General features: G+C 34.0%; 1 protein-coding gene across 2 annotated transcripts in view; it reads right to left on the reverse strand.

Moving 5' to 3' along the window:
- Positions 1-4,753: 4,753 nt before the first annotated feature.
- Positions 4,754-12,829, reverse strand: part of PHIP (pleckstrin homology domain interacting protein) — a 117,415-nt gene continuing 109,339 nt past the window's right edge. The window contains exon 40 of one of the 2 annotated variants that reach the window (XM_037519991.2): positions 4,754-10,209. In XM_037519991.2, the coding sequence (XP_037375888.1) occupies positions 9,575-10,209 (635 nt within the window). In that variant the 3' untranslated portion in view covers positions 4,754-9,574. Of the gene's footprint in view, positions 10,213-12,829 lie in introns of both variants that reach the window. The other variant, XM_037519990.2, reaches the window with a different exon arrangement.

A 12,829-nucleotide genomic window follows, 5' to 3' on the forward strand; every position in this document is an offset into this window, starting at 1 on the left:
CAAGATATGGAAGCAATATAAGTGTCCGTTGATAGATGAAAAAATAAAGTTTTTTTTTAAAAAAGGATTTATTTATTAAAGATTTATTTATTTTTACACAAGAACAGGGGCACAGGCCAGATGCACTGGAGGGTGAGAGGATTCACCAGAGACAGAGTGGGGAACAGAACAGATAGACTGACGAAATACACTACTGAGGGGAGCAGCGGTGAGAGAGGAGAGGTCTGCTCACCATGTGGGACCCTTGCCAGCCAGCCCGGATCAAACCAGCACTGCAGAGGCTGTGGGCAGCTTCACAGAGCAGTGCTCAAGCGCCTGTGCCACCAGGGAGGTCCTAAAAAAAAAAAAAGATTTATTTATTCATACAAGAAGTGGGGTATAGACCAGAGGTATGGGGTCGGGGGTTGAGAGGATTCACCAGAGACATAGTGGGGAATAGAACAGGGGAATAGAATAGGCCAGCCAGGGATTGAATTCATGCTGTGAATAGCGTCATAGGTTGCATTTTAACCCCTTGCGCCACCAGGGTGGCCCAGCTCACATTTTAATTAAGAATCACAGTTCATATAATTATATAATTATAATATAATCAGTTTATATAATTAATCACAGTTCATACAATGCTCTTAAATAAGAATTAGATAAGTAAAAAACTTCAAGTTTATTCAAATAAGCTGAATCATATTCTGACAAATATTTTTATAACATTAATTGTATTTTATAATTGTCAGTTTGGAAATAATTTCCAAGCTCTGCAGGTAACTTAGAACTTTGCACTAATATTGAGTTAATTAATGGGATTATTATTGGATAACTATTTAGTCGCAAGATTCAAGACTGGTACTGAAATACTATTAAGCATCATTTTAAATTTATATTTTTATTTCTCATATTCACACAATGGAGAGTGTCTATCTTTAAGTAATGTATTCATTGATAGTTTTTATTTTGGCAACTGTAAGGTTTAAAAATTGTTAAATTTATGAATTTTCTTATTCTGCAAAAATGCTTGGAAATGACAATTTTAATTGGCTTTCTGTGAAACTTTTTTTTTTTTAAGATTTATTTATTTATACATGCACTGGGTACAGTCAGAAACACGGGAGGGTGAGAGAATTCACCAGAGCCAGAGCGGGGAGCAGAACAGGCAGAGGGACCGAAGTACACTGCTGAGGGGAGCAGCAGGCGGCAGGAGAGGTCTGCGCGCCATGTGGGATCCTCGCCTGGCGGCCAGGGAGCAGCCGGGGATAGAACCAGCGCTAGAGAGGCTGCGGGCGGCTTTGCAACCCAGCGCTCAACCACTGCGCCACCAGGGAGGCCCTTTCTGTGAAACTTTTATTAAAATCGTAGTTAATTTAGGTAGCTAAAAACAAAAACTGACAGAAGTACAACTTAGTATTATGAGTGTGCTTTTCAAGGACAAATAGTTTTGTCCTCAAGTGTCTTTTTATTCCAAAATATAAAAAAAAAAATCAATATAAGTAGAAGAGTGCAAGAGTTTGAAAAATTATAAAGTGTATTTTAAACCTGGCAATAATTCCCCAGCTCTGATGCTTTTATTCCCAAGAAAACTCTAAGAGGAGGAGGGGATGAAAGAACTTGTGAAACTTATCACTAAATACTATGTCAATACCAAACTAAAATTTGGCTTTTTCTATCAATATAATAAATTGTTCTTAAAAATTAGGAAAGAAAACTGGTTTGTTATTTAACTTTTATGTAATCTGCCCAGATATTCTCCATATCAGAATAATTTACTTTGCTTTGACTTTATAGTGTCCTTGATTACTAAAATATCAAAACAAAGAACCAGTTTCCCACTTATGACAGGCCTAAGGTTTCTTAAAATTATTTTGCATTTTGTATTTACTTTGAACACAGAGACCAATTATTCTCAGTACCCATCATCCGACCTTAATCAAATTATGTTTCCTCTGAAAACTTTTTGGTTTTGCTCTCCTAAAATAAAAATTTCAGAATGATTTACACTGAAACTTATCTTTGAGATTTCCCAGAGGGCCCTTAGAAAATCACAAGCTTTAGTGTCTTTTATTAGTAAACAAAGACTTCAACTCAACTCACAATTTATAGTGCAATAACATTTAAAACTCCTTTTTTCTACTTCCACTTATTAATCAGGTATGGCCTCAAGACAGCTTTGCCCAGAAACTTTCATTGAATAAATGGTGAAACTTTAAGACACTAAAAAAGGTCAAGACTGAGTCACCAGTAAAGTGGAAAATATACAAATGAAAACTAATCATAAACTATTTGAATTGAGTTGGATTTTGCAGATTAACTTTTTTTTGGTTTTGTTATACAGCAAAGTGAGGCTCAAAGAAATGAAATACTACATTGTGTGGCCAACAAGTCAGTTAGGTAGAAAGGTACTTCATTTAATCCTTTCCACAATTGTCCCAAATGAAAAAACAAAGAATAATCAATATATGGTAAATATATTGGGCGCGAAGATTACAAATAATAATATTGCAAGGAAAACAAGTTTTGCTTTGGTTTTTAAACTGTGGTTAATGGGCCTTTATATATTCGATATACTAAAATTGGGATTTTCAAGAAGCCAATAAAAATGTCAATCTGAACAAATTTCTAGGAAAACAGCCATAAATTTATAAATCTCAGTATTTGCATAACTCCTAAATGTTACATTTTTTCATTCCCTTCATTTAATTTTTTACTAGGAATTTTACTTACCATTTTTTTGTAAGTACTTACGTGAAGTTGAAGTTCCTTTGAAACGCATTCAGAAATATCTGAGTCTTTAAGAATATCACCAGTACAATAATTTAATTCACAGCAAGAGATTAAGTTTTATAAATGTGAATATTAAAAGGCAAATGATTTAACTTTTAGTTGTTTTGTAATTTGTCTCCTTATGATGACGTTGTGGTGGCGGGATGTAAAAGGATTCTCAGAGGCTATGCTATGTCCAGAACAATGAGAAGCCTATAGGGACGACACCAAGAAGGTGGAGCCCAGCTCCAAGGGCAGTCTCTTATTTATTTAGAATCAGACAGAAAATAAAAAGATCAAAGAAGCAAGCAGGCAAACAGGGAACTTACAAGTGCATGGGGTGCCACGGACCAGCACAGCAGTAGACGATGAGGCCACCTCAGGGTTGAGAGAAGCGTGCAGGGTGGTCAGGGCGTCGGTGAAAGAAATGACAAACAGACACACTTCAAGAGTGAAAATCTGAGTGTAATTTTCTTTGAGTTTGTGACCAGTATATATGTTTTCCAAAAGCACAGGAACAATGAATATCAATGAAATCAGCTTGCTCATGGGCTCAGCCTATCACCATCAGGGAGGTGATCTACATAACAAGCAATGACTTTTATAGAAGAAAGAAGGAAGTTTAGAAAGGCAATAAGGGATTAAAGTTTGTAGTTCTAGAAAGAAGGGATAAGGTTTTTAGCATTCTTGTAGTGGTTCCTGGTGGTCGTTATCTTTTGATAAGCTTCTGTCTTTTCAGGGAACTTCCGCTGTACTTCCTCTGCTTCAGGGTGTTATGCTGTTCTCCCCTGCGCGCTGGTTGCCCAGCCGGACCTAGGGACCATGGCGAAAGCCATTCCTAAAGGTCACTGCAGGGGGAGGTGCAGCAGGTATGTCTTCACGCTGTTCTCCCCCTGCGCGCTGGTTGCCCAGCCGGACCTAAGGACGGTTAGCCCTAAAGGTCACTGCAGGGGGAGGTGCAGCAATGGGGGATGTGAAACCCCTGGCCCCAGTCAAGGTTGAGAAATAAGGAGAAAGTCAAGGAAAGTCTCAATGTTTATGCTACTCTAACCATAACACCTATTGCTGTTTCTGTACATGATGTTTTCAGCATGTATAGATCCTCATACCAGGACTTTTGCCTTTAGAGTTTCCCTATCATAAACTTTCTGTTTCTGCACATGCTGTTTTCAGTATGTATAGATCCTCATACCAGAACTTTTGCCCTTAGAAGTTCCTTATCAACTGTCCCTGTTTATGCACACTGAGAGGCACAAGAATAGTCAAAGAATAATCAAGGCAAAGACAGAAAAGTTGAGGCATACAATACAAACTCCCACAGTAATTAAATTACATCAGCATACCCACAGTTCTTTTTTTTTAATGGGAGAATTTTTTTAAGGATTTATTTTATATTTTGTTATGCATACAAGAGTTGGAGTATAGGCAAGAGCTGGAGTGTAGGCCAGAGCTGCAGGTGGGGGTGGGGGAGAGGTGAGAGGATTCATCAGAGACAGAGTGGCTACAATGGCTGCCAAGAGCTTCACAGTGCTGAGACTTAACCCATTGCGCCACCAAAAGGCCCCTTATCCACAGTTCCTTAGTAATTTTTACATTTTGTTAAATAAGACATTGGAAATTCTTTTTTTTTATAAGATTTATTTATGCATACAAAACTGGGGTACAGGCCAGAAGTGTGTGGGGGTGAGAGGATTCACCAGAGACAGAGCGGGGAACAGAACAGGCAGAATGACTGAAACACACTGCTGAGGGGAGCAGCGGGTGAGACAGGAGTGGCCTGCTGTACCATGTGGGTCAGCTCCCTGGCTGGCCAGGGATTGAACTCATGCTGCAGAGGCAGCAGTGGCACAAGGGGTTAGGCACTGGAAATTCTAATGTACTCTAATGACTTCTTTGGTAAAGTGCTTGTTGAAATTATGTAGTACTTTATTAATAATCCCCCCCTTCACACACACACAAAAGCAAATATTAAGAAATCATGAGCCTCTACAAAATAGCTTAGGAAAACAAGTTTTCTATTTATTTAAAAATAAGTTTGTAGTTACTACATTGCAGGGACAGGAATTCTTACACATACATTCTAGTTTGTATAAAAGGATTCAAAGAATTATGCATCAAAACTAACATAGAAAGTGTCCACATAACAGTAAAGAAAGGTCCAATCAATATGTACAAAAAGAAAGGGCACTGCTATTCTGGTGTGAGACTGCCATTTATAACATGATACTCCAGGTTTCCAGAAAGAAAAACTTCAATAAGCTAAATAATTTGTTTTAAAACTCTGTTACTTATTACATACAACAGATTTGCTTGTGTTTAACATTGCTTTCTGTACAAAATAAGTATAATTTTAATTTGAAAATGTGTCAGTTTCAACTTTAACCCTCTAGGTCAGTTACTTTTTAAAAATTGAGCTACATTCTACATGTCTAAATATCATGTGACAGGATTTTAAGTTTTCTGAAAGATCTTCAATAAGACCCTGTCTTCTTGCAGTTTTAATATGGTCCAAAAATGTAACTTTTACCTCAATTTATAGTTTATCATTGTGATTAATCAACAAGTCACAAGGTTATCATTGTGATTAATCAACAAGTCACAAGCATGTGTACGTACGCATCTGCATCCTGTGTGTACTACATATCTTGAACCTATTAGCTCCTTTAATGTAGAAACTCAGCCACCCACTATTATGTATTTGGTTTGTGCCATATAAGATTAATTTCCTGATGATTTTATCTGCATTAAAAAGTATTACAATATAGAGCTATCAAAACTAAAAATGTTTATAGCTCGTTTCCTAATTGTTTTACTGCAGTGTGTACAAGATTATCTCTGGAGCGTCAAAAGTGGTATGCACAGTCTTCTGACTCAATTTGAACTCTTCTTGGTACTGTACATAGTACAAAATGACTTTTCATATGGAATGCTTAGTTTAGTTTAACCAAAATAATTTCTTTGTAAAACTTTTTAGTTCAAATCACTTAGAAATTTAGGGAATGGGGGTGAAGAGGGAAGCATCCAAGCAGGAAAATATGAAAATTGTGTATTTTTCAATTTTAATAAGAAAATAAAGTCATACCTCAATATAATTAAACCACTTGATATCATGTTATATAAAAAAATACTAAGTATAGGGGTAATTCTCAGGACATAAATTTCTTTTCCTCATATGACTTTTAAAATCATGTATTTCCTGCATGTAAGGAGAACACTTACAATGTTTTCAACTGTCAGAGTATCTTGGTCCTTTCAACCTACTCAAAAGTAAATTTAAGGTGAACATAACCATTCAGAGTAACATTTTTTTTTCCCCATTAGATACTGAAAATTCAAATTGCTTCCAGTTGACATTTGAGAGATATTATAGGTATGTTTGTATGTATAAAGTGGAATGGTAGAAGTAAATGCTATTAACTGGAGGACCTAACTTATATTGCAAAATAACACTTTAAAACACGTAAATGTTAACAGTACATAAGCTAAAGTTTTATTTGACTCAGTCTTTAGAATGTCTGGCGAATCTACTCCACTGCGAATAAGTGACAGTTCTAGATGTTAACATACTGCACAGGCTTCTATCCACTGATCAGTATACCTTAATTCATTCCCAAGTGATACTAACTTTGGTCAAATTCCTGTTTCAAATGTGACTTCATCAATTTCATAAATATTCTATAGTTATTCAAATTAAATTTATCTAGGAAGACAGCTTTGGAATAATATTATCAAATAATCTAAAAGTTTGTTGTAAAGTTGTGCAAAAATGAGAATAGAAACAAATCAAATCTTTAGTTCACCAATACATGCAGAAAATGGTCCAATACTAGTAACAGCAGACTGAAAAGGATAAAATCTTAAGGATAAAAACTTAATACCTATTGCCCAGACTTGCCAGACTGATTGATTCAATGTTTCAATTGCTCATGTGCAACATTTTATAATTTTATAAGATTAGAATGGGACTTGAAAATGTTGGGGTGGTAAGAGAGAATATTAAGGTCAGCTATTTAAAAGTATATAAATTGACGTGCATTTTCCATGTGTAACAAGTTATATCCTGAAATTCTCACTAAACTTGACATTTTTATTTTTATTGCTCACCTAAGATAACTGCCAACATTTCCTTTTGGCCTATAAACAGTACATATGTGGTATCACTGCCTCAAAGAGGCTATTTTTCCAAGTAGTAAAACAGACTTAAATGTCTCAACTTTTGCAATGTATAGAAGCTAAATTATAAAAATATAAAATCTAAATATTCTGGATTACTAATACATTTTTAAGTGTTTCAATTACAAAAAATCTGATCCAAATAATTTTTGCTTTACTAATAAACCAGTGTCTAATAGTGTCCAAATAAGGTCATACATATACAGTGTTTTAAAAGAGGAATAATATATTTACTTGTTGCAGGTATGATGGTAATGCTCCTTTCATTGTCCAAGAGTTAGAGTTGTCTTAAGACTGTACTAGAGTTATATTCCACTCTAAAATTGTGTACGCTCTTCCTTTTTCTCTACACACTTTAAAACTGTACACGCATTTTTTTTTTTTACACAAAAATGGATGTTAGTCTATTTTCTTCTAATAAGATGCAGATAACATCAGGAAATTACATGTTTCAAACAGATTGCCTTAAAAGCAACAAATTACTTTAATGACAAATTTCAAACATACACACTATTATTTTCAATAATGGTATAACTGAAAGACTCACTTTTCTATACAACCAAGCTATCCATTTCTGCATTATCAAGAGTTTTACTATTGAATTTTAATTATATAGTTAAATATATTTGTTAGAAAAAAATAAATATACAAAAAACCTGAAAATTTTGAAATTATTTTTCAACTGCAAAATCACAGCAATCCAGTTAAGATCTGGAAAATGGTTTACTTAATTTCACAGGAGGATTTCTATACAAATTTAGTTACAAATGATCTAAAAAGCCCAAATGCATCACTTTTCATTCTTCAAGACAATTAAATGACAGCTAACATTTATCCCTACCAGAAATGAGAAAAAATTATATAATGTATTTTGCCAAAGTTCAATTAAAGACTTTATTTTTTTTTTTCTACATCAGGGTCATGCTGATACATATTTCCCCCCATCCTCACTTTTTAAAAATGTAGTATTTGAAAATTTTGGTTACATTTTTGTACCATACCAGTCCTCAGAAAATACTACATTCTTTAAACTTTTTAAAAAATGGACAGTAATTTTGAAACAACAGAAATGGTATTTATGTTGGTTTTTAAGGTATAAAATAACTGTACCATAAACAAATAAATAACTGCTTTCCTTTTCCATAGCAGTACATATAGCAATACATTCTCCTAAGTCATATAGTTATCATTTACAATAGACAACTTAATTTTACTAATGATGCAAAAAATAATAGAATACAAGGCACAATCATTAAATGGAATTTTTCTTTAGGGTGTATATTTGACATACCAGCGTGATAAGAATACCGTAAAAAGTGCAGAAAAAACACAATGTGCAATGAGACCACTGTATAAAACATGATTGCATAAAAAGTGATTTGGCCTATTTTAACCTTTAATAATTGAAAATAACCAATCTTCCCCTTAAAATTAAACTATAAAGTATGACATTTTAAAATTATTTTTATTCTACTACTATCTAAAAAATCCTGAAAAAAGAATTTATACCTGGGTAATAGTATATAAGTATGTGTTTGTATATATATTTAATTATACCCATTTATCAATATATACACATACACACACAGAGACATTTCTTTGTAAGTCATTTTAGCCTATTAGATATGTCTAAAGTTTAGAAATGACATTATTCCAGATCAACAAGTAAACATCAAATCCCATACCTTTTTCCTGTATTTTCCTTGAATCCTTTAACCACTTAAACATTTTTTCTAAAACATCTCTGTCAAAGGACCCACCAGTGCATTATTTTCTATTAGTACCAAAAAAAGATACATCTCAGCATAACTCTTTAATAACTTGCTCTTTAGAATAATATATAGCCTTTCCAATATTGAAAAGTGTATGCTGTCCTGACAGTCAAAAACAGGCTTTCTACTGCACTGATTAATCTTAGTCTTTGGCACAATAAACAGAGATTGAGTGATTGATATAAGAATCAAGGTCTGAAAAATTAGACAGTCAAATGTTTTCCAATGTGGATATGTTTCCTTTTCATCAGTACATTTTCTCTTAAGTTTGGCAGAATGGTATACAGCGAAAGTCTCCTCTAGATTCTTTGCAGATGAGCATTCTATATTTAAAATTAATCTTTTTAAGAGTATCAAATGGTGGGGATTTTTAAATTTATATTTAGCGGAAACATTTCTTAATTTACTGCTACTCTGATAACATCTGTCTTCCTAGAGGTACAACTTCTTTATCAATAGAAATGTACCTTGCTAGGTCAAAAATAATTCATTTTAACATGAAATGCTCTATCCCTAGGAATCTAATGCTCCTTAAGAGTGTGGCAGAACTGTCTTTTCCAGAAATAAATTGGGAATTCATTATAGGTCCACAATTACTTTTGAACAGTGAATGAAATGAATGTTGAAATGCATAACCTATCTAAAGGGCAATAAATAGCAAACATTTAAAATATATATGTATATATTTATATATATATATATTCATTTAAAGAAGTGAAGTGTCTTGTAAGTGTTTTTTTGTTTGTTTTTTTTTTTTGCAAATCAAATCATAACATTCCCTAATCCACCATAGCAGCAAGGAAGCAGAAGCTTAAGTTCTACATATTCCTTAACTGTACCTGCTTTATAGATTTTAAAGTAAAATATTTTGGTACAAGTTACCAACCAATTAAATTAGCTTTTGCTTTTTCAGTCAACTTTCGGACTCGTCCTCTACTAGAAGTTCCAAAAGTCAAAGAGGTGTCCTCAAACAACAGCTGCCTTTGCTCCTCTTCAGAGTCATCCTCATTGTAGAAAGCTGTCCTTCGACCTTGATTTCTAGTTCTCATGTGGGGTTCAGAGCCTTTAAGTTCCTCAAACTCTTCTTCCTCATCCATAGGATCATCTGTCTTTTTTCGGTTACTTCTCCTTAGCATTTTAACACTTGCAGGAACTATGAGATCTGAGTCTAGTTTTTGTGTCTTCACCTTCCTTTTGGGCTTTCTGCCTCCACGACTCTTTTTCTGTAACAAATCCTCCTTTACAATATTAGTTTCAGAAAGAAAATTGCATGTTGAAGAAGGAACTACTTCATCTCTGACATGATGCACATTATTTTGTTCTGAATTTTCTGGCTTTGCATACTGTAGCTTTTTGGGCTTCCTACCCCTTTTCTTGTGTATAACTTCACCACTATTGGTATTAACTTCTACCTTAGGTTTCCTTCCAGGTCCCCTCTTCACAAGTTTAGATGGCTGCCCTCCATGGCCGTTTACTTGAATGCTTCCTGGTACAAGAGCATTGTTCTTACAATCTGCTAAAAAGAACAACATACTTAAATATACAAAAATAAAAGTTTTCCTTTAGCCTCAAACTTGTCAATAAAGGCCATTACTATACCTACACATAAATGACATAATTCTAGTTTTTTCTTACTAAAATGAGAAAAAGAACCAACAAAAAAGCTAATATCCAATAATATTTTCTGCCTAAAACTCAAAAGATCCCTAATGGAGTATTCAATGACCTCACAGGAGGAAAATGAAACTTAGAGCCAATAAACAACTTGTCTATAAATTATTGTTAATTATGATACATTGGGATTAGCCAGGGTTTCATACACACACTACCTTTACTGTACATTCTAATGTATGCACATTGTTGTCGTTACAACAAACTCTATTTATTTGCATAGAGTTTTAACAATTACAAAACATGCTATTGTTTACCACATTACACAAGGAGTTTTTGTGTATTCCTATCTTTAAGCAATTAAGTTATGGGAAAAAACATTACTACAAAATTTATGACCCTTTATACTGGAACAAAAAAAAAGCCGATCATCCCCCTCTACTTTCTTACAAGGAATGGAGGAAAAGGGAACTATCAAGACTGAATGATTCTCTTAATACTCTTTTGAATGTGATTATCATAACCTTCCTGACTGTAGCAAAGAATCAATAATCTAAGTATTTCTTATTGTTCCTCCTAAGTAAAAATGATCTCATTTACTCATCTTATACAAGAAGTTTGGGAGTATACCTACGCCAATGATTTACCTCAATTACTCTGTGTAAAAACTATCAGGATTTTGACATTCTTCATCTATTTTATCACAAGATTGCATGTATTAATCAAATCTACTAAATATGCCATCATTATCATGATATAAAACCCACTGTAACAAACTCAAAGATGAAGTCCATTATGTTTTAGCAGACACCAAACAAACAAACAAACAAACAAACAAACAAAAAACCCTAAAACTTGGGAAATCAAATTCTAAATCTGTAAGATCTGGAGATCATGATGAAATGTCTGTGGTAAAACAAACAAACAAACAAACAAACAAAACCAACTGCTCTGATACTTTGAAGAGAAAAACTGTCATACATGGACTATCATTGACTTTATTTTCTTCTGAACATGTGAAATTTTTGTTTGGTTGTGTTAAATGATCTGGAATACAATTATTTAAAGAAAATCTATAAAGAGATGAAAGCTGCTTTTAAAGAGAATGCATCTTCATAAATGTATTTTTTGTCATGATTTGAACTGTACTTTGCAAATATCAAGAAAAATCTATTACAAGATTCACAAAAGGTCAAAGCCAACAGCAGAGAGAGAAAGGAAAGTCCCTGTGTTTCCTGACCCCCACAGTATAAATGTTTTCCTTTAGTGATTTTCAAAATGAGGATGGGGACTAGAAGTATGTGTGTACATAGTTATTTTCTAAGAAGAGATCACACTTAAATTGACTTTAGATTCTGTGCATCTTTTGTTTCACATTAATACTACTGACAATGGTTTTAAATATCTAGTTGTGTTTATTATAGAAGTTCTATAGATCAACTTCAAAGTATCCACAAACTCTTTGAAATGGTCCTAATTTTGTGTGGGTGTGCCTATGTGCATTTTCTGGGCAAAAGACTATAGATCCTTTAAAAAGCATTATATAATCTAAAAGGATAAATAACTAATGTATTTCTTTTAAAAAAAGGAATTCAGGTAAAATAGGTTGAAAAGCACTGATTTGGACCTGTGCTGTCCAATGCTATAACCACATGCTTACTGAGCATTTGAAATGTACCTATGCAATTGAGGTACAGAATTTTGAATCATTAATTCAAATTTAATTACTAAATTAAATTAAAATACTGAAAGCAGTGTTTAACATTTAAAAATACTGTTTCATGTCAAAATAGTATTTTGATGTAATGGAGTAAATGAAGTATATTATTAAAATGGACCTATTTACTTTTATTAGAATAAGCTACTGGAAATTTAAAACTACTATGTGGTCTCTATCACATTTCACTGGACAGCACTCTTCTTAGTTTTTTTTTTTTGTTTTTTTTTTTAAAGATTTATTTATTTATTTATACAAGCACTGGGTACAGTCAGAAGCGCGAGAGGGTGAGAGAATGCACCAGAGCCAGAGTGGGGAGCAGAGCAGGCAGAAGGACCAAAGTACACTGCTGAGGGGAGCAGCGGGCGGCAGAAGAGGTCTGCGTGCCATGTGGGACCCTCCTCCGGTGGCTGGGGAGCAGCCGGGGATTGAACCGGCACTGTAGAGGCTGCGGGCAGCTTCGCAAGCCAGTGCTAACCGCTGCGCCACTGGGGAGGCCCACTCTTCTTAGTTCTAACAGTTAATTTTAGTGTCAATGTTTATGTAATAAGTCATCATTAATGAGTCATTTAAAATTTCATTTCAAGAAGGGAATGGAGGCATCATACTCCCAGACTTCAAACTATACTATAAAGCCATAATCATCAAAACTGCATGATATTGGAACAAGAACAGACACACAGAGCAATGGAATCAAATTGAAAATCCAGAAATAAACCCACAGATTTATGGTCAACTAATCTTTGACAAAGGAGCAAAGACTATGCATTGGAGCAAAGAAAGTTTGTTCAATAAATGGTGCTGG

The sequence above is a fragment of the Talpa occidentalis genome, unplaced genomic scaffold, assembly GCF_014898055.3.
Source record: "Talpa occidentalis isolate TD23 unplaced genomic scaffold, MPIMG_talOcc4v2.1 talOcc4.2, whole genome shotgun sequence".
Lineage (NCBI taxonomy): Eukaryota > Metazoa > Chordata > Mammalia > Eulipotyphla > Talpidae > Talpa > Talpa occidentalis.